Source organism: Lampris incognitus, chromosome 6, assembly GCF_029633865.1.
Source record: "Lampris incognitus isolate fLamInc1 chromosome 6, fLamInc1.hap2, whole genome shotgun sequence".
NCBI lineage: Eukaryota > Metazoa > Chordata > Actinopteri > Lampriformes > Lampridae > Lampris > Lampris incognitus.
This window is the reverse complement of record NC_079216.1, coordinates 64881863-64903344: the sequence shown is the minus strand read 5'-3', so window position 1 is coordinate 64903344 and position 21482 is coordinate 64881863. Positions and strand designations below refer to the sequence as shown.

General features: G+C 47.6%; 1 protein-coding gene across 1 annotated transcript in view; it reads left to right on the top strand.

Annotated features, from left to right (window-relative positions):
- Positions 1 to 1583: 1583 nt before the first annotated feature.
- Positions 1584 to 21482, top strand: part of grm3 (glutamate receptor, metabotropic 3) — a 46242-nt gene continuing 26343 nt past the window's right edge. Inside the window, exons 1-4 of the mRNA XM_056281155.1 lie at positions 1584 to 1901; positions 4991 to 5134; positions 10705 to 10974; positions 12130 to 12754. Coding sequence (XP_056137130.1) covers positions 1584 to 1901; positions 4991 to 5134; positions 10705 to 10974; positions 12130 to 12754 — 1357 coding nt within the window. The remainder of the gene's footprint in view (positions 1902 to 4990; positions 5135 to 10704; positions 10975 to 12129; positions 12755 to 21482) is intronic.

Sequence of the window (21482 nt, the reverse complement as noted above, 5' to 3'; positions counted from 1 at the left end):
GTTTGTCACGAACCTTTACATTAAACAATTAAAATGAGAATCAATACAGTATCACAAGAGATAATATCGCGATACTCGAGTGTATCGATATTTTCTTACACCCCTAGTGGTTAGCGTGGTCATGTCATAGCAAGAAGGTCCTGGGTTTGAGCCCTGGGGTAGTCCAACCTGGTGGGTGGTCCTCTGTGTGCAGTTTGCATGTCCTCCCCGTGTCCACGTGGGTTTCCTCCGGGGGCTCCGGTTTCCTCCCACAGTCCAAAGACATGTAGGTCAGGTGAATCCGCCATACTAAATTGTCCCAAGGTGTGAATGTGTGAGTGTGTGTGTCGGCTCTGTCCAGACCTGTCCAGGGTGTCTCCCCGCCTGCCACCCAACGACTGCTGGGATAGGCTCCAGCATCCCCCGCGACCCTGAGAGCAGGATAAGCGGTTTGGATAACGGATGAATGGACGGATATACAATATAAGATTGGATTTAATTGTATTTAATAGTCCCGATGTATGTGATCTTTTAGCTGGTTGAGAGATAAAGTGGTGCCGGTGTGTCCCAGAGAGGAAGACGGACCAACACACAGGTGGGAGGAAAGGGGGAGCTGTGATAGATACCATCGGCTGATGTTGAGCTCAAGTTGTCAGCGGCGAGGGGCTTGGCTGCCTGCATGTCCAAATGATTCCACTCCTGCCGTGTGTATATGGGGGGGGCAAACAAGTGTGAAAACACACAGACAGACACACACACAGACACACACACGTTTATACTCAGGGGTATAAATGCGTGGACAAGTGGGGGAATTGTTGGAACAGAGATCAGATTAGGAAAGCTTTGCCAATCTGTGGCATGAGAACACTGGGTTTATGTATCAACCATCCATCTGAGCTGGCTTATCCTGATACAGCCAGAGGAAAACACACACACACACACACACACACACACACACACACACATGCACGCACACACATGCACGCACACACACTTCACAAGTGAAAGTTTACCGAGTAATGGGAAGGAAGAGGGAGAGTGGGGTACAGTCTCTAAACAATCCCATATCCCTTTAGTCATGGCCTGGCTTTGGCGGTGGAGCGGAAATGACTTTGAGCCCTTGTTAACAATACTCCAAAACTCCACTAACAGTCTGCTTCGCTGTCCTCATACTTCATCATAATACTTGCGTAAGCATTTCGTTTCTGCAGCTTCTGACAGCATTTTGATTGGTCCTGTGGCACCGGGCTTGACTTTAGTTGCAGTCTCGTCTTGCTATTTTCTTACTTTCTCCACTTTCTTTCTCCTCTCCTCTCCTCCCCTCTCCTCTCCTCCGCTAACAGGACTGATGTCCAGATGGTGTGCTCCTCCATGTGTGGTCCAGCCCAGCTCTCCCTGACCATTTCATGGACCGCGGACATACACATCATCTGCAGCAACCGCTCCTCTCACAAGCCTCAACCCCACGGGACACCGCACCCATAACCCCTCACCCCCTCACCTAACCCTCAGCCCCTCACCACTCACCCCTCACCTCCCTCCTTCTCTCTCTCTGTGCAAAGCCTATCCTCTCACCTGTGAGCCTGTGGCCAAAAGTCCCCACTATGCTGGCCCACATACCTGCTCTGGTCATGATTATGATGTGTCGGGGTGTGCTACTCTCTATTGGGGACCCCCCTCAGTCCCGCCACGAGATCCGCATCGAGGGAAACCTGGTTCTTGGCGGCCTCTTCCCAGTTCACGAGAAAGGGGCTGGGATAGAGGAGTGTGGGCGTGTGAATGAGGATAGAGGGATCCAGAGGTTAGAAGCTATGCTGTTTGCTGTAGACAGGATCAACGCAGACCGCACTCTGCTACCTGGAGTTACACTGGGGGTTCACATCCTGGACACCTGCTCCAGAGACACCTATGCACTGGAACAGGTGAGTGACTGTGGTCATTCATCACATCACATCACATCACATCGCATCGCATCACATCACATCACATGTCATTGCATCACATTGCATCCCATCACATCCCACATCGCATCCCATCCCATCGCATTGACCGCATCACATCACATCACATGCATCACATCACGTTGCATCGCATCACATCACATTGTATCACATTGCATCACATCACATCACATCAAATCAATTTTATTTGTATAGCCCAATATCACAAATTACAAATTTGCCTCAGTGGGCTTAACAGCAACACAACATCCTGTCCTTAGACCCTTTTATTGGATAAGGAACAACTCCCTAAAAACAAACCTTTAACAGGAAGAAAAAATAGGTAGAAACCCTAACCCTAACCCTAACCCTCAGGGAGAGCGACAGAGGAGGGATCTCTCTCCCAAGATGGACAGCATGCAATGGATGTTGTGTTTACACAATTTACATAATACAACACTGAAAGAGGATAGCAGAATTATAATGGACTTATCAAATGTATGAAGAATATGATGCACAGAATGCCAAGCAGTGTCCAGACGCCACATCCCACACCCCATCCCACCGCATCACATCCCATCCCACCCCACCGCATCCCATCCCATCCCACCCCACCGCATCACATCCCATCCCATCCCACCGCATCACATCACATCACATCACACCCCACTGCATCCCATCACATCACATCCCATCCCATCCCATCCCATTGCACCGCACCACATCACATCGCATCGCATCACATCTCATCACATCGCACCACATCACAATCACATCACACCGCACCACAATCACATCACATCACACCGCACCACAATCACATCACATCGCATCGCATCACATCACATCACATCACATCGCATCGCATCGCATCACATCACATCGCATCATATGGATTTGCTGTGGCTTTTCGTGAAAGATTTATTCAGCTCAACCTTCAAATACATTTTCATATTTAAAGATGCCATTGTTGCTGGTTTTGAATCTGAGTTTTGCCTCCGCAACTGAACTTGTTTTGTTATTCAGAATCATCCTGCCAGTTGCTCATAGGATTTCATATATATTAAGATGGGAATATGCCATTGGCCATATTTACCAATTTAAAGTCACTATTCCATCATATGGAATTGATCAACAGGGGAAATGTTTCACAGATCTTCTAATGCAATGACTGACAACTGTGTGTGACGTTTGTAGACTCGCATCTTTAGTATTGGAATCAAAGTGTGGAGCAGATTAACAGTCATGATAAACTGTTATCTGCTGGATGTCCAACATTAAGAGATAGTGTCCACCTGGTCAACGGTTCATTTGAGAGAAAACAAAAGCAAAATGGACCTCTGTTTAAATCACTCTTTAAAGTGATTTACTCTAAATGCTAACACTGAATCTGTGTATTGGGAAATAGCTGAGCAATAACACAAGAAATAGAAAGAAAAGTAATTTTCTCCCAAAAGACGAAGGTTTGCATTCCACCTGGGAGCTGTTTGAATACTGATGCACTGAAGAGTTTCATCTACAAGACTTATTCTTTGACTGATGGCACAAACCCTGATTTCTGAATCTTTATTAAGGTGGTGCTGACAGTGGGTACAGGTTTAATATTGGTGTGTTCTCGTATGAAAGACTGGAAATAAGTCAGTCAATAAAAGACTGACTGTTTTATTGTGCCTGGGTCACGGGACAACAGAGTTATTTCTCCCTCAGATCCTAAATTAAAAATGTCAATTGCCCCTGTGGAAACTGATGTGTGTTTTATAGCCTGTTCAAGACACCGCATAAAAGAAACCTATCACTCTTAATATGGCACACCGCACAAAGATTATTATGGTCATAATAACTATTCATGTTTCGATTATTGATTAGTGTATGACTGTGTGGCATGCTCATCCTATGCACGATACATTAACTCACAGTATTGCATCTCGATGGCTGCACTTCCTACACCTACACTTCCGGTATGGGAAGACGGCGGCGCCAATTCACATTCGCAGCGGCCTCACCCAGTACCGGTGTGGGGAGATGGTGGCGCGAATTCACGTTTGCGGTGGCCTCACCCAGTACCGTCCATGCAGTGTCTATGTCCACGTCTGCGTCTAGGCTTGTCTTTGTTTGATGGCTGGGAGAGTTGGCGGTGGATTGGCTGGGAGAGCTTGGTCTGCCGTGTCCTGTGAGCCCAGGGACCACGGCCCGGCCCGGAGCTGTGCCCGAAGAGGTAACACTGGGGGCGGTCTGACAGGATGCGGAAGCGGGGCAGGCTAAGCTAACTGCTAGCCCATGCAGACCGGCAGTTCCAAAAGACCGTGGGCGGTCTGGTGGCGGCCTCGCCTAGCCTTGACTGGGATTTTAGCGTCGTCATGTGGAGTGTGGGGAGGTGTGTCGAAGGTATCTGGCTGGGCGAGCTAGCATTGGATCAGCTGAGGGAGCTTGGTCTGCTGCATCCTGTAGGCACAAGGACCACAGCCCTGACCTAAACTGCACCCGAAGAGGAAGCACCGAGGGCAGTCTGACAGGACGCGGAAACGGGGCAGGCTGAGCTAACTGCTAGCCCATGCAGACCGGCAGTTCCAAAAGACCGTGGGCGGTCTGGTGGCGGCCTCGCCTAGCCTTGACTGGGATTTTAGTGTCGTCATGTGGAGTGTGGGGAGGTGTGTCGAAGGTATCTGGCTGGGCGAACTAGCATTGGACCAGCTGAGGGAGCTTGGTCTGCTGCATCCTGTAGGCACAAGGACCACAGCCCTGACCTAAACTGCACCCGAAGAGGAAGCACCGAGGGCAGTCTGACAGGACGCGGAAACGGGGCAGGCTAAGCTAACTGCTGGCCCATGCAGACCAGCCGTTCCAAGTCATTCTGGCTGGTGTTCGTTCTCCTGGACAGTGATTTTTTTCTTTAGATATATGTGTTAATTTGGATATGTGTGTTCTTGTAGTTCTTGTAGTTTTTGGATGTGTTTTTGTCTTTGTGTCGCACTGCTGTGGGCTGGGGGAAACAGATGTTTTCGTTTCATTTCATGTGCGCAAGTGCATGAAATGAAACGTTAAATGAAGTGTTTCTGATTCGGATCCTACAGGCTCTGGAGTTTGTCAGAGCGTCCCTTACTAAGGTGGACGACACCGAGTTCATCTGTCCAGACGGGTCCTACGCTCTGCAAGATGACAGCCCCCTCGCCATCACTGCTGTCATCGGAGGATCCTACAGCAGTGTCTCCATACAGGTAACACACAGCACATTGTCTGTCAGAAAGTCAGATGCACAACACCCCCCTCCACCCACATACACACACACACACACACACACACACACACGATATGTCTCCATTATCTTGTCCTCTAGCTCCCTCGGTAGCTACTTTTCTCCATTTGCTCTGTCAGCACAACCTTCCCACTACTAAAATTGAATTGGTTGAGCTCCAGTTAGATGGCCACCCCCATGTTACCATGCCACTGCGTTTATTTATTTTTTTTGAGTATATGTATGTTTGTGTGTGTGTGTGTGTGTGTGCATTCTTGTGTGTGCGCTATTTTCTTTGAATTAAGTTCTGCTGATGTGGTGGTGGAGTGGTTTGTTTCCACAACTCTTGAGTAGCTCCTGGGTCATTTGCATAGTTTAGCATAAAACCTCCTTCTCCCCTGCTCCTCTGTGACTGCACAAAAGCATCCTCCTATCGGTTCTCAAATCCCTAATCTTTCCAACTCTCTCTCTCTCCCTATCTCCCTCCCCTTTTCCTTTTTTTCCCCACCTTTCTTTCCCACAAATCTTTTCAGTCCTCCTTCTCATCACTCCCTCCTCGTTCCCCCCCCCCCTTTCCTTGCATGTCCGCACTCAGAGGTGATTCTGTACGGAGAACTGAGTTTTATGCTGACCTCAGCCCGCTCACCCCCCCCTTACTCTCCTCCTCCTCTCCGGGTCATTGCTAGCTGCAGTTTTGTCCCTCGGCTTTTCACTACACACAATTACCACTTGTTCTCTCTCCACCTATATATATAAATTTACTTGACTCATATATATAAATATAATCCAGTGAGTCAAGCAAATTCTTTATGAGACAGTACAAGCCTATTTCATGCCATAAGCAATCATATATATACATATACACTCACCGGCCACTTTATTAGGCACACCTGTCCAACTGCTCGTTAACGCAAATTTCTAATCAGCCAATTACATAGCAGCAACTCAATGCATTTAGGCATGTAGACATGGTCAAGACGATCTGCTGCAGTTCAAACCGAGCATCAGAATGGGGAAGAAAGGTGATTTAAGTGACTTTGAACGTGGCATGGTTGTTGGTGCCAGACGGGCTGGTCTGAGTATTTCAGAAACTGCTGATCTACTGGGATTTTCACGCACAACCATCTCTAGGGTTTACAGAGAATGGTCCGAAGAAGAGAAAATATCCAGTGAGCGGCAGTTCTGTGGGCGAAAATGCCTTGTTGATGCCAGAGGTCAGAGGAGAATGGCCAGACTGGTTCGAGCTGATAGAAAGGCAACAGTAACTCAAATAACCACTCATTACAACCGAGGTATGCAGAAGAGCATCTCTGAACGCACAACACGTCGAACCTTGAGGCAGATGGGCTACAGCAGCAGAAGACCACACCGGGTGCCACTCCTGTCAGCTAAGAACAGGAAACTGAGGCTACAATTCGCACAGGCTCACCAAAATTGGACAATAGAAGATTGGAAAAACGTTGCCTGGTCTGATGAGTCTTGATTTCCGCTGCGACATTCGGATGGTGGGGTCAGAATTTGGCATCAACAACATGAAAGCATGGATCCATCCTGCCTTGTATCAACGGTTCAGGCTGCTGGTGGTGGTGGTGTAATGGTGTGGGGGATTTTCTTGACACACTTTGGGCCCCTTAGTACCAATTGAGCATCGTGTCAACACCACAGCCGACCTGAGTATTGTTGCTGACCATGTCCATCCCTTTATGACCACAGTGTTCCCATCTTCTGATGGCTACTTCCAGCAGGATAACGCGCCATGTCATAAAGCTCAAATCATCTCAGACCGGTTTCTTGAACATGACAATGAGTTCACTGTACTCAAATGGCCTCCACAGTCACCAGATCTCAATCCAATAGAGCACCTTTGGGATGTGGTGGACCGGGAGATTCGCATCATGGATGTGCAGCGACAAATCTGCAGCAACTGCGTGATGCTATCATGTCAATATGGACTAAACTCTCTGAGGAATGTTTCCAGTACCTTGTTGAATCTATGCCACGAAGGATTAAGGCAGTTCTGAAGGCAAAAGGGGGTCCAACCCGGTACTAGCAAGGTGTACCCAATAAAGTGGCCAGTGAGTGTATATATATATATATATATATATATATATATATATATATATATATCAATACGGATGCAGGAAAAAAAAAGTTTTAATACATAGCAGTACAAGCCTGTTTCGTGCGTCACACACTCATCAGCTGCTAATGTCTAGCGTATATATATATACTGTGTGTATATACTATGCATATATATATATACACACACACACATATATAAATACATACATACATATATTGTTGTTGCTCTAACATGTTCCGAGTCCGACAAGTCTAATTTTTCTTTTTTTTCTGGATTTTTCTCCCCAATTACACTTGGCCAATTACCCCACTCTTACCCACATAATAATAATAATAATAATAATAATAATAATAATAATAACAATCATTACATTTACTACTTCCCACCCACAGACACGGCCAATTGTATCTGTGGGGACGCCAGAACAAGCCGAAGTTAACACGGGGATTCGAACCAGCGACCCCTGTGTCAGTAGCCAATGGACTAGACCGCTACGCTACTGGGACGCCTTTTTTTTATTATTGTTTATTTATTTTCCGTCTACTTTTTCTTTTCTCCAAAAAGCTTTTAATTACAACAAACAGGTATACAATCGTCATACAGAGAGGAAAAAAACAAAACAAACAAACAAACAAACAAACAAACAAACACCCCTGACCGACGCCCATAGACGCGTCCCTGACGCTGACCAATAGGATCACAGAACGCTCTCTGGCGCGCATGCGTGAACAAATATGGCGAGGAGAGAGGCCGGCCGTGAGACCAGAGAGACGGAACGGCGAAACTGAGGAAAAGTTCGCAGAGCTGTGGAGACACAAGCCCCGCCTTTAGGACCGTTCTGCAAGCCGGTACCAGGACAAACCCAAAGAGGAACGTGGGCGGAGAGAAGTAGCGGAGACAGTTCAGCCACCCGGTGAGTAACGTTAGCTGGAAGCTAACTAGCTAACGTTACCGTCCCCCGGTAGTTAGGCTAAGTTTCTTGACACGGGCACATTCCTTACCTCAAGTCCCTTTTAAAGGATAGGCGGCCCGTATTGTCTTCTCCGTGACACCCCGGGGACGGGTCCACAATCGCTTTCTCTTTTCTCTTCTCCGAGCACAACGCCGCTAGCGTCACACATGTCGCCTCTGCCATGATTGACACTTCTTGACCCGCCTCCCGACGACCTATATAAACTCACGTACGGTCGTGATGACGTGGCGACGGCCGCATACGATGATTGGTCGGGATCGTACTTGTAGTGTGTTGGGACGTCTGGGTAGCGTAGCGGTCTATTCCGTTGCCTACCCACACGGGGATCGGTGGTTCGAATCCCCGTGGTTACTACTTCCGGTTCAAGTTACGTCCGCAATTCCGTCCGTCATAATTGTGGACGTAACTTGACATGTACAACTTGTCACTCGTTTGCTGGTAGGCGCAGGTGGAGGTTCGTCGACAGTTCTGCAGGCATCGCAGAAAAATATGCCGTTGTCAATAGCGCACGCCAACAAACAGGAAACTGGTACGACCGCTGCAGTAGAAACCGGAAGTCGGCGGACTAGTTACGCACAGAGCCGATTTCTCACGCCAGGGAAGCTGCTCAGCCCTTCATGCCGCTGCGCTCGACCCATCTCTCTTCCCTTTCCACATGAAGTAATAGGGAATCATTTCATGTTTAACCATGCACACCCGAAACGCCGATGCCTTGCAGGCATTTAAAGAGCAAGCATAATTTGTCCTGTCTGCACGCTTGTGCATGCGTATATGAGAGTAGGTGCGCGAGTGCGAAGGCTACAGCGCGCGAGTGTGTATGTCTGTGCGCGTGTGACTTGCATGAGAAGCAGAAATAAAAACACACGGCACCCCTTTACTGCACCAATGTCTCTTCTTTCATTTTTCTCGATACCTCTCTCCCGGCTTCAGCTGTTACCCACTGTAGATAACCCTTCCCTCTCTCGTTCTCACCGGAAGGGACTCGCTTTCGCAAGTAAATTCTCCGCCTGTCTTAGCTGGCGCCGGTGTCGTCGTGCAGTGAGAGGGGATGGAGCAGTGCGTTCAGGTTTTGCAGTGTGACCTTCCCTGACATCTAACTCATCTTCCATCATGACACCACAGCAGCCCAGAACACTGCAAACGTGTCCACGTGTGTGTGTGAGTGAGTGTGTGAGTGAAGGGTGAGTGAGTTGTGTGTGAGAGAGTGAGTAGGTGAGTGAAGGGTGAGTGAGTTGTGTGTGAGAGAGTGAGTTGTGTGTATGTGTGAGTGAGTTATGTGAGTATGTAAATGTGTATGTGTGTGAGTGAGTGAGTTGTGTGTGTGTGTGTGAGTGAGTGTATGTAAACGTGTATATTTGTGTGTGTGAGTGAGTGAGTGAGTGGGTGAGTGAGTTGTGTGTGAGAGAGTGAGTTGTGTGTATGTGTGAGTGAGTGAGTGTTTGTATGTAAATGTGTATATTTGTGTGTGTGTGTGTGTGTGTGGTTCTAATCTTCTGGATTATTAGTCTAATGAGATTCTGACATGTTGTCACAACAGTTCATCAGCTGGGCCATGAATGAAATATAGACGAGGCCAGAGTGATGCGCTCTAAAGGGATTAAACCGGAGCCAAGCCTGCCTGCTGCGTGTTGCTGTGTGTGAGGATGCGCCCGTGTGTGTGTGTGTGTGTGTGTGTGTGTGTGTGTGTGTGTGTGTGTGTGTGTGTGTGTGTGTGTGTGCAAATCTGGATGCTTTTCTCCAAGGATGTGAATATGGATCCCTGTTCAAATAAGGACTTATGTATGTAGTATTTTTGGACATTCATTCTTTTGTGTGTGTGTGTGTGTGAGTGAGTTGTGTGTGTGTGTGTGTGTGTGTGTGTGTGTGAGTGAGTTGTGTGTGTGTGTGAGTGAGTGAGTTGTGTGTGTATTTGTGGGTGAGTGAGTGAGTGAGTGCTTGTGAGTGAGTGAGTGAGTTGTGTGTGTGAGAGTGAGTGAGTTGTGTGTGTGTGTGAGTGAGTGTGTGTGAGAGTGAGTGAGAGTTGTGTGTGTGTTTGTGAGTGAGTGAGTTGTGTGTGTCTGTGTGTCTCATCTGTCGGTTGGTCTGTGCGTGTGTGCATACTAATGTACGAGTTAGTGATTTATTGAACTTCGGTGTCGTGTGTGTGTGTGTTTGTGTGTGTGTGTGTGTGTGTGTGTGTGTGTGTGTGTGTGTGTGTGCGTGCATGTGCAGGAATCTGTGGCAGCACACATGGGTATGTGCATTGACATGTGTGCATATCTATTTGTGTGACAGTTTTGTGTGTGCTTGCAATTACACTGTTGTGCCTTACTATTGCAGTAATCATGTTATGTACGATGTATTTGCAGTGAAGCGGCAACCTTCAAAGTACTCCCAACCAATACATTTTTTAGTCTGGTGAATCAGACTAAATTATGCAGAACACTGCTCCTCTGTGATGTGCCTGATTAACATGGGCGACTCACATATCTAAACATGTGCGTGTCTCTCCCCGCAGGTTGCCAACCTTCTCCGGCTCTTTCAGATCCCTCAGATCAGTTATGCATCGACCAGTGCCAAACTCAGCGATAAGACGCGCTACGACTACTTTGCGCGCACCGTCCCCCCTGACTTCTACCAGGCCAAGGCTATGGCGGAGATCCTGCGGCTCTTCAACTGGACATACGTGTCTACCGTGGCGTCGGAGGGGGACTACGGGGAAACGGGCATTGAAGCCTTTGAGCAGGAGGCACGGATGAGGAACATCTGTATCGCCACTTCGGAGAAGGTAGGAGAGGAACAAAAATATTGAGGCTATAGAATAGAATAATTTTTCTTTTGGATTTATGACGTACCAAATCTAATTTATCCGCTGTACGTATGAATCTCTGCATATAACCCATCCTAGCTAAGCCCTAACCTAACCTATCCTACCTACCTATCCTAGCTAGGGGATTGAACATTTTGCTCCTTATTTGTTGAGCACTTTCCCTACCGTTGATTGTTTCTTTTAAAAAAGTTATATGGCACGATGGCACAGTGGTTAGCACGGCCACCTCACAGCAAGAGGGTCCTGGGTTCGAGTCCTGGGGTAGTCCAACCTTGGGGGTTGTCCCGGGTCGTCCTCTGTGTGGAGTTTGCATGTTCTCCCCGTGTCTGCGTGGGTTTCCTCCGGGGGCTCCGGTTTCTTCCCACAGTCCAAAGACATGTAGGTCAGGTGACTCGGCCGTACTAAATTGTCCCTAGGTGTGAATGTGTGTGTGTGTGTGTGTGTGTGTGTATGTGTATGTTGGCCCTGTGATGGACTAACGGCCTGTCCAGGGTGTCTCCCCGCCTGCCGCCCAGTGACTGCTGGGATAGGCTCCAGCATCCCCGTGACCCTGAATAGGATAAGCGGTTTGGATAATGGATGGATGGATAGAATAGAATTGCCGATAGCAACTTATTCAGCCTTATAGAGACCAAGCGGTGTTTATCAACATGTGTAACCTTCTTCTCACACTTGATATCAGAAAACTCTACAAATACTCTAATCTACAGAAGTCATACTGATGCCACGCCTGGAGCTGCCCCACTAGCAATGAACAGGGTTCTGATTTTGTGAGCTCATGAAAAGTTTGTCTGAATGTCTTATCTTGTTGTACACCCAAATGAGCTATATACTACAGTGGCGTTATCAGCCCTGAACCAGAAAATGTGTTCTTATCTCCAAGAATACATATCGGGTACTGTCACGGCCAAATTTTTCATCCGTTTCATTTTGTGGCACTGTACATTAGTGTGACATCACAGATTAGAGAGCAGAACTGATCTCCTTTGTTTTGTATTATGGCAGACAGCAATAAATGTTTCCTAATGATGGCTAAACTATCTTTTGGCATAGGAACAATATGTTCTAAAGGCATTTTTGCTGTAGGTAAATAGATTAAATCCTCCTTTCTAGGTGGGGCGCTCTAATGCTAAGAAGTCCTATGAGGCTGTGATTCGTCAGCTCCTCCAGAAGCCCAACGCTCGCGTGGCTGTTCTCTTCCTGCGCAGCGATGATGCCCGAGAGCTCCTGTCGGCAGCCGCCAGGCTCAACACCTCCTTCATCTGGGTGGCGAGCGACGGCTGGGGCGCACAGGAAAGCATTATCAAGGGCAACGAGGTCACCGCTGAGGGAGCCATCACTCTCGAGCTGGCGGCCAATCCCTTGCCGGAGTTCAACCGCTACTTCCTCAGTCTGGACCCGTTCAAAAACCATCGGAACCCCTGGTACAGGGAATTCTGGGAACAGAGGTTCCAGTGCTCCCTGGGTGGTGGGGGACCAGGAGGAGGAGGCATGACACCAGGAGACATAGTTGGTTTCTCACTCCCGCCCTGTGATAAGGACTTGGCAATGGACAAGAGCAACTTTGAACCAGAGTCCAAGATCATGTTTGTGGTAAACGCGGTGTACGCCATGGCTCACGCTCTCCACAAGATGCAGAGGAGCCTGTGCTTCAACTCCACAGGGCTGTGCGACAGCATGAAGGCCTTAGAAGGACGCAAACTCTACAGAGATTACATCCTTAACGTCAGCTTCACAGGTAATAGCCTCAGACTGTCTAGGGCGAGGGGGGTGGTGGGTTCCTGGTTAAGTGGCCCGAGTGGGTGGAGACAGCCTTGTCACTTAAAAAGTATTTTTTAGGGCGAGGGTTAAGTGTTCAAGGTGTGTGTGTATGTGTGTGTGTGTGTTTGGTGCTAAGGGGATCGGATGGCAGAAACGGGGAAGGGTATCGGAACACAGAGAGGAATATGAGAGGGGTGCCTAGTTAACAGTCCACTCATGAACACTGCAGGGAAGTTGTCCTTCTCCACTGCCAAAGAAGCAAAGCCACGCATCTTGAAAAGTACTGAGACGAATCCTCTTAATTGCCATGTATTGTCAGAGCTGGCTTGTTATTGACACCTATTTCCCATGCGTAATTGATACGACACTACAGAGTTGCTTTGACGAATGAGAGCTCCCGTTAATCCATCGGCCATATTCATCCCTGTTGCTCTAATGAGATTGTGTGCATTATAATAGCTGCTGTAGCGGGCTGCCTGTCTGTCTATCAGTCCCTGTAGATTTGGGAGTGAGAATCAGCTTGACGAACAGGTTGGGTACAAAAGGGAATGTTATAAATAAACTGCTGTGTCTTGGGGACTGACAGAGGTTTTAGAGGTGCTTATTCCTAAACCCACCATGACCAGAAACAGACTTCAAAACATCCAGGCAAACAGCACTAACACTGCGGCTTTGCCGCAGGACACCAGGGAGAGGAGAGACGGAGGGATGGAGGGAGAGGGAATGCCATCACAGACAGAAAGACGCAGGGAGAAAGAGAGAGAGCGCAGCATACTTCTGGGCGAGATTGACAGGCAGACTCTAAAGTAAAGAGAGAAGAGAGTTTGGAGGGGTAAGGTAAGGGGGGGCCAAAAGAGAGAGAAACGGTGAGAAAGGGAGAGGTAGAGGGAAAGAGGGAGCACTGAGGCGGTGTCAGAGTGGGACAGTATGCGTCAGCAGAAGAAGAGGATTCTCTTTGAAATTCCCCATCTTCATTTCTGCTACAAATCAAAGGGCTCGAAGTGCTGCCGTCTGAGATGGCGAGAGAGAGCGCGGGAGAGAGAGAGGGAGAGGGAGAAAGGGTGTGAGTAAGACAGGGGAAGAGAAGACGTGAGAGAGAAGATAGCGGGGGTAGAAGCCGACACAGCCTCCAGTTTGCGCAGATGATAACCACTCCCTTATAGAACAGAGACAGAAAGGAATGGAGGAGATAGGAAGAGACACTAATAGGGGGAGGTTGACAGTACCCGAGAAAAAGTTTGAGAACCACAGAAGAGAAGAAAAGAGAAGAGATGGAGAGAATCCCAATTTGATTTCCCTGCATCCTCTAGATCTCCATCAGCTGTCTCCCTTTCTCTACCTAATTCATTCTCAAAGTATATATACAGACATATATATATGTGCGTGTGCACGTGTGTGTGTGTGTGGGCCCTGTGATGGACTGGCGGCCTGTCCAGGGTGTCTCCTTGCCTGCCGCCCAATGACTGCTGGGATAGGGTCCAGCATCCCTGCAACCCTGGGAGCAGGATAAGTGGTTTGGATAATGGAATGGATATAATATAGTATATATATATATATATATATAATATATCAGGTATATATCAATTATATACTATATATATATATATACACTACCGTTCAAAAGTTTGGGATCACCCAAACAATTTTGTGTTTTCCATGAAAAGTCACACTTATTCACCACCATATGTTGTGAAATGAATAGAAAATAGAGTCAAGACATTGACAAGGTTAGAAATAATGATTTGTATTTGAAATAAGATTTTTTTTACATCAAACTTTGCTTTCGTCAAAGAATCCTCCATTTGCAGCAATTACAGCATTGCAGACCTTTGGCATTCTAGCTGTTAATTTGTTGAGGTAATCTGGAGAAATTGCACCCCACGCTTCCAGAAGCAGCTCCCACAAGTTGGATTGGTTGGATGGGCACTTCTTTGAGCAGATTGAGTTTCTGGAGCATCACATTTGTGGGGTCAATTAAACGCTCAAAATGGCCAGAAAAAGAGAACTTTCATCTGAAACTCGACAGTCTATTCTTGTTCTTAGAAATGAAGGCTATTCCATGCGAGAAATTGCTAAGAAATTGAAGATTTCCTACACCGGTGTGTACTACTCCCTTCAGAGGACAGCACAAACAGGCTCTAACAGGTACTATTTAATGAAGATGCCAGTTGGGGACCTGTGAGGCGTCTGTTTCTCAAACTAGAGACTCTAATGTACTTATCTTCTTGCTCAGTTGTGCAACGCGGCCTCCCACTTCTTTTTCTACTCTGGTTAGAGCCTGTTTGTGCTGTCCTCTGAAGGGAGTAGTACACACCGGTGTAGGAAATCTTCAATTTCTTAGCAATTTCTCGCATGGAATAGCCTTCATTTCTAAGAACAAGAATAGACTGTCGAGTTTCAGATGAAAGTTCTCTTTTTCTGGCCATTTTGAGCGTTTAATTGACCCCACAAATGTGATGCTCCAGAAACTCAATCTGCTCAAAGAAGTGCCCATCCAACCAATCCAACTTGTGGGAGCTGCTTCTGGAAGCGTGGGGTGCAATTTCTCCAGATTACCTCAACAAATTAACAGCTAGAATGCCAAAGGTCTGCAATGCTGTAATTGCTGCAAATGGAGGATTCTTTGACGAAAGCAAAGTTTGATGTAAAAAAAATCTTATTTCAAATACAAATCATTATTTCTAACCTTGTCAATGTCTTGACTCTATTTTCTATTCATTTCACAACATATGGTGGTGAATAAGTGTGACTTTTCATGGAAAACACGAAATTGTTTGGGTGATCCCAAACTTTTGAACGGTAGTGTATATATATATATATATATATATATATATATATATATATATATATATATATTAAGATAGATGTAGGAAAAAACTTTGATACATAGAAGAACAAGCTTGTTTCGTGTGTCACGCACTCATCAGCTGCCAATGTGGTTAAACAGCTGATGAGTGCATGACGCACAAAACAAGCTTGTTCTGCTATGTATTAAAGTTTTTTTCCTCCATCTACCTTAATATTCCACTCCTCGTTTGTTGAGCACTTTATCAACACCGTTGATAGTTTCTGGGGAAAAAAAAATATATATACAGTTGCAATCAAAATTATTCAACCCCCACTGCAAATTACGTTTATTGGCAAAATTTACAAACTCTCAGCTGTTTGCAATAATCACATCAAACAAAGAAAAATTTAAATAGCTCAACACAACTAATATTACAAGTGGTTTCTCCAAATTCAACACAAAATGCCACTTTTAATGACTACTGCAGTCTCAAAATTATTCACTCCCTTCATGACGAGTGTCTTTAGTACTTAGTAGAGCACCTTTTTGCTGTTATGACCTGCTGCAAATGTGATGCACAGCCAGACACCAGCTTCTGGCAGCGTTCCTGAGGAATCTTAGCCCATTCTTCATGGGCAAGGCATCCAGTTCACTATATTATTGGGTTTGCACGTTGCAACCACCTTCTTCAAATACCACCAGAGATTTTCTATGGGGTTCAAGTCAGGCGACTGTGACGGCTACTCTTCCAGGACTTCTTCTGAAACCAAGCCTTGGTGGACTTTGAGGTATGCTTGGGATCATTGTCCTGTTGAAAGGCCCAATGACGCCCAAGCTCCAGCTTCCTCACAAACAGCATGACATTTTCTCCTAGGATTTCCTGATACTTGATTGAATCCATCTTGCCCTCCACACGCTGCAGGTTTCCAGTGCCAGAGGAAGCAGAGCAGCCCGAGAGCATCGCCGAGCCACCGCCATGCTTCACTGTAGGCAGGGTGTTCTTTTCAGCGTGTGCTTCATTCTTCCTCCTCCAGACATACCGCTGATCCATAGGCCCGAAAAGTTCCAGTTTTGTTTCATCGCTCCACAGAACAGAATCCCAAAACCTCTTTGGCTTATTTGTATGGTTTTGAGCCTATCGGAGCCGACTTTTCTTGTGCTTTTGGGTCAGTAGTGGTGGACCTTTTGGAGTTCGGGCACGGAGCCCTTCAGCGTTGAGTATGCGCCTTACTGTGCAAACTGCAACCTCAGTGCCTGCTGCCACCAAGTCTTGCTGCAGGTCTTTTGCAGTCACTCGAGGGTTTTTGACCACCTGCCTCCTCAGGAATCTGGTGGCAGCCGTTGGTAGCTTCCTCTTTCTGCCACATCCAGGTAGTGTAGCCACTGCCTTTAACTTTGAACTTGCGAACTATGCTTCCAACTGTATCTCTAGGAACAGTCAGTGCCTTTGCTATCTTTTTGTATCCTTTTCCTCGTTTATGCAAGGCAATGATCTCTTCTCTTAACTTTTTGGACAAGTCTCTTGACTTAGCCATATTTCTAACATGCAATCAAACGTCACCGTCAACAAACCCCTAGCCAGTCCAGGTATTTGATGTGTTCTATCTCAAGCACACCTGATGCAACTAATGAAGCCCTTGATTAGTTGCATCATATGTGCTTGAGACAACACCTGATTTGCAAATGTGTGCTCTTATGAGGGATTCTATTCAGGGGGTTGAATAATTTTGAGACTGCAGTGGTCATTAAAAGTAAAATTTTGTGTTGAATTTGGATAAAATCCTTGTAATATTAGTTTTATTGAACTATTTAAACTGTTACTGTGTAATTTGCTTATTGCAAACAGCTGAAAAATTGTATATTTTGCCAGTAAACCTAATATGCAATGGGGGTTGAATAATTTTGATTGCAACTGTATATCAAGATTATCAAGAGCTTAATATTCCGCTCCTCATTTGTTGAGCACTTTTATCAACACCATTGAGTTTCTGAAAAAAAAGCTCTCTCTCTCTCTCTCTCTCTCTCTCTCTCTCTCTCTCTCTCTCTCTCTCTCTCTCTCTCTCTCTCTCTCTCTATATATATATATATATATCCGTGAAGTGCATGTGAGAGTAGGGAAAACAACAGCATGTACATCTATCTCAGGTATTGAAGAGCTCAGATGGCGAGGACAGCAGCCGTGGCGGTGCACCACAGACCCGGTGTACATGCACGTTACTCCATCTATGTAAAGACGGGAGCTGAGGTGAGCTCGAATGTAGGGTATAAATACTGCAGCGTCTCTGTCTGCAGTGCTCTCAGTCTGAACTGTAGCAGACGGAAAAACCAACAATGTTCATTCTCCCTCTCCCTTTAGTTCTCTCTCTCTCTCTCTCTCTCTCTCTCTCTCTCTCATCTCATTTGCACTATTCCTTTCCTCTCTGTCACTGGCTAAGGAACCGCTCTCCATCTCTTACATATACAAAGACATACTCTTTTACACCACATTAAAGTTTGATGCCAGTGATAGCCCCCTAATTGATCCCGCACTGTATTACCCCCGTTATCCTGTTTGCCCCAGTTTACTGCAGAGCAAAACAGCTCCCTCCCCCGCAGGAAACGGACCTTGTCTTCAGTAGTGACGGGGCTCGTTGTGAGTTGTGTGACAGGGTGTGTGGCGTACCGAGGCAGGGTTTCGCTGCGTGCTCGGCGGAGCTCGTGCGTTTCATACGCCGCTCGACTTCATCTAGAGTCAACTCGGCAAGCGCCGAGCTGTTGCCATGGTAATGAAGCTTACACTATTGCAAAATTGTCGGAATGATCCTGTAGATCACGAGAGCTGCCGGCTGCCAACTAGTGCAAAACACGCATGCCCACACGCACTCGCACGCAAACGCGTGTGCGTGCACGCTCACCCGTGCAAAACGTGCACGCGCACAGGCAAACCCGAGCGCGCGCACTAAGGCGCACAGCACAAAAAATGACGGGGGCTCGCTATCTATTTAGGACACATACACACAAACACATGCGTAGACAAATCAATGCAGAACGCGGTAAGCTCTTGCAGAAAGATGCGGCTTGAAACGCTTGGGTTTTTTTTTTTTTTTTTGGTTTTTTTTTTTCCGGCATGAAATCGCAGACACACCCAACCCACACACTTTTCAAAGCCGTCATTCAACTCCCACCCACCCACCTCCCCCATCCGCAGCATACAGATCAGTGTACACACACACACACACATGCAGTCTTCTGTTCAAATAGTGGCGATAGATGTGATATTCCCCCTTCCCTTCTCTCCACGCATGTGTGTGTGTGTGTGTGCGTGTGTGTGTGTGCATGTGTGTGTGTGTGTGTTAGCAGAGGCGGTGTGCCTTCAGGGCCATATTGAGCTGAGAGCTTACTGCAACGTTTAGATGCCAGAGAACAACCTTCACACCTCTCTCTCTCTCTCTCTTTTCAAAACGTGTATCTCTCTCGTTCTCTCTTTGCACTATTCCTGTTTCTTTGCTTTCACCGACTAAGAAACTCGTCTACTCTCGCCACGCTCAGAAACAGCACATCCCACTCGGAGGCTTCACAAGGCCGTTCTCTCGCCTCTCTCCGCCCGTCTACATCCCCGCGCCTTTGGTTTTCTTATCCCTCCGTTTCTCACCTCCTCTGTCCTCTATTGATTGTTCTCCAAAGACTTTTCCTCCGTCAGACTATCACTTAGGCCGCCGCCTCTCCTCCTTGCTCGCTCATTCTTTCCCCTTTGCCCCCTCGTCTCATCCCTCCTCTCTGTTCCCTTATCTTGTCGCTCAACCCTCTCCTCTCCGGCTCGTCCTCCCCTCCAGCGCCAGCCTCCTCCGGTCAGCCGGCGCTTTCCTTTGTCTCCTCTATCTCCCCCCGCCTCTCTTTCTGTCAGTCTCTTCTGCTACACATCCTCGCCGTATTTATAGTCTTCTCTTCTTCCTCGCTATCTCTTCTGCGACCTGTTGCTCCGTTAACCAGACAGCGTCTGTCCCCCCCCCCCCCCCCGGGGGGACCGAGTCCACAGGGAACACAAATATAGCTTAATGCGATTTGTTTTTGCACGCCCGTGTGTGTGTGTGTCCATTTCCGCACATAACCACGGATGTGTGTGATTGGTGTTGCCCGGAGCTGCAGTGAGACCCGTTCTGCTCCTGGTCTCGGTGGGACACAGATGTGCGAGGTTGTCGACCTCCAGAGGAGGAGGGAGGAGCACAGCGTTGGCTTATCACACCATATGTTGTGCAGGGTTGTCGTCGCGTCTTAGGTAAATGTTACCTGCTCCCTGTTCTCTAGAAAACATCTGTGTTGGTTTCTCTGTGTGTGTGTGTGACTGCACATGTCTGTGTTGTGTGTGTGTGTGTGTGTGTGTGTGACCACACATCTGTGCTAAGTTTGTGTGTGTGTGTGTGTGTGTGTGTGTGTGCGTGGGCGAGGGCATTTGTGGGTTATATGGGCTTATTAAACCAGGGGACCTGTCTGTAAATATAAACTTGAGTTTAGCTGCTGAGTTGTCACTCACACACGTGTGCCTCCTCTTTCACACGAAGACAAAAGGCTCCGCCATCAATGTTTCAGTCGTCTTCCTGTCTGTCACTGTTCGATACCCGTCTCCCTGTCCGTCTCTCCTCCCTCTCCCTCTCTCTCTCTCTCAGTCTCTTGCTCCTCCCCCGGTCCCTCGGCAGTTTTAGAAAACGTATTCCGTCTCTTGGTCTCTCTGCTGGCTGGACTAAAGGGGACTGGCTCTTTTACTCAGCCCCCCCCCCCCGCCTCCTCGTCCTCTGCCTTTAATACCCAGTATCTCCCTCGGGCCCAACTTCAGCCCGACATGGCCGCGAACATAATTAATTTCTCCGCTTCTGAATGAAAATCCTGTTTTCACCCTACTTTTAATTAATCTACAGCAATAAAGATTTTTTTTTTTTTGCAAGGATGCTGAAGCATCTCTCACAAATCGACCAGGATGTCGTGAGCCTGAGTTTTAATCACAGTCTCCATTCACCTTACTTTCCATTCCCTGCGTCCAGCCGTTGGATGGTGACACCGCTCCGCCGAGCAGAGTGGGGAAAAGGTTAAGCAATCAATTAAGAGTAATGAATCACTTAGATTAATAAACTTGTGTTTACAGTTGCCATGTATAAAATTAGGTTGGGTAAGTCTCGCCTAATCGAGTCAATTTATCTGGCTGTTGGGAGTCCGGATAGTGTAGCGGTCTATTCCGTTGCGTACTAACACGGGGATCGCCGGTTTGAATCCCCGTGTCACCTCCGGCTTGGTCGGGCGTCCCTACACACACGACTGGCCGTGTCTGCGGGTGGGAAGCCGGGTGTGGGTATGTGCCCTGATTGCTGCACTAGCGCCTCCTCTGGTCGGTCGGGGCACCTGTTCAGGGGGGAGGGAGAACCGGGGGGGAATAGTGTGATCCTCCCCCCTGGTGAAACTCCTCACTGTCAGGTGAAAAGAAGCGGCTGGCGACTCCACACGCATGGGAGGAGGCATGTGGTAGTCTGCAGCCCTCCCCGGATCGGCAGAGGGGGGTGGAGCAGCGACCAGCTCGGAAGATCGGGTAATTGGCCAAGTACAATTGGGGAGAAAAAGCGGGGGGAGGTCAAAAAAAAAAAATATCTGGCTCTAACTTCAGAAGACACTGCTTCTACCCCAGTTGGGCAGATGAGGTCAAGCAGGAGTGATGTGAGGAGAACGTTGCCTTTGTTAGTGGGGTGGTAAGAAAGGCACCTTTTCGCTCTCTGGTGCTCGGCCACCTTGAGGACACGGAGAGCCACTCAGAGCTGTGAGACGTGAGAAGTGTTGAGGGGAAGGGAAATGGTCTCAGCTGGATTGGACCGGGCCGGGGGGGAGCTAGTGCATGAACAGGGTCACGGAGAATCATCATTGTTTCAGGGCTTGTGTGTGTGTGTGTGTGTGTGTG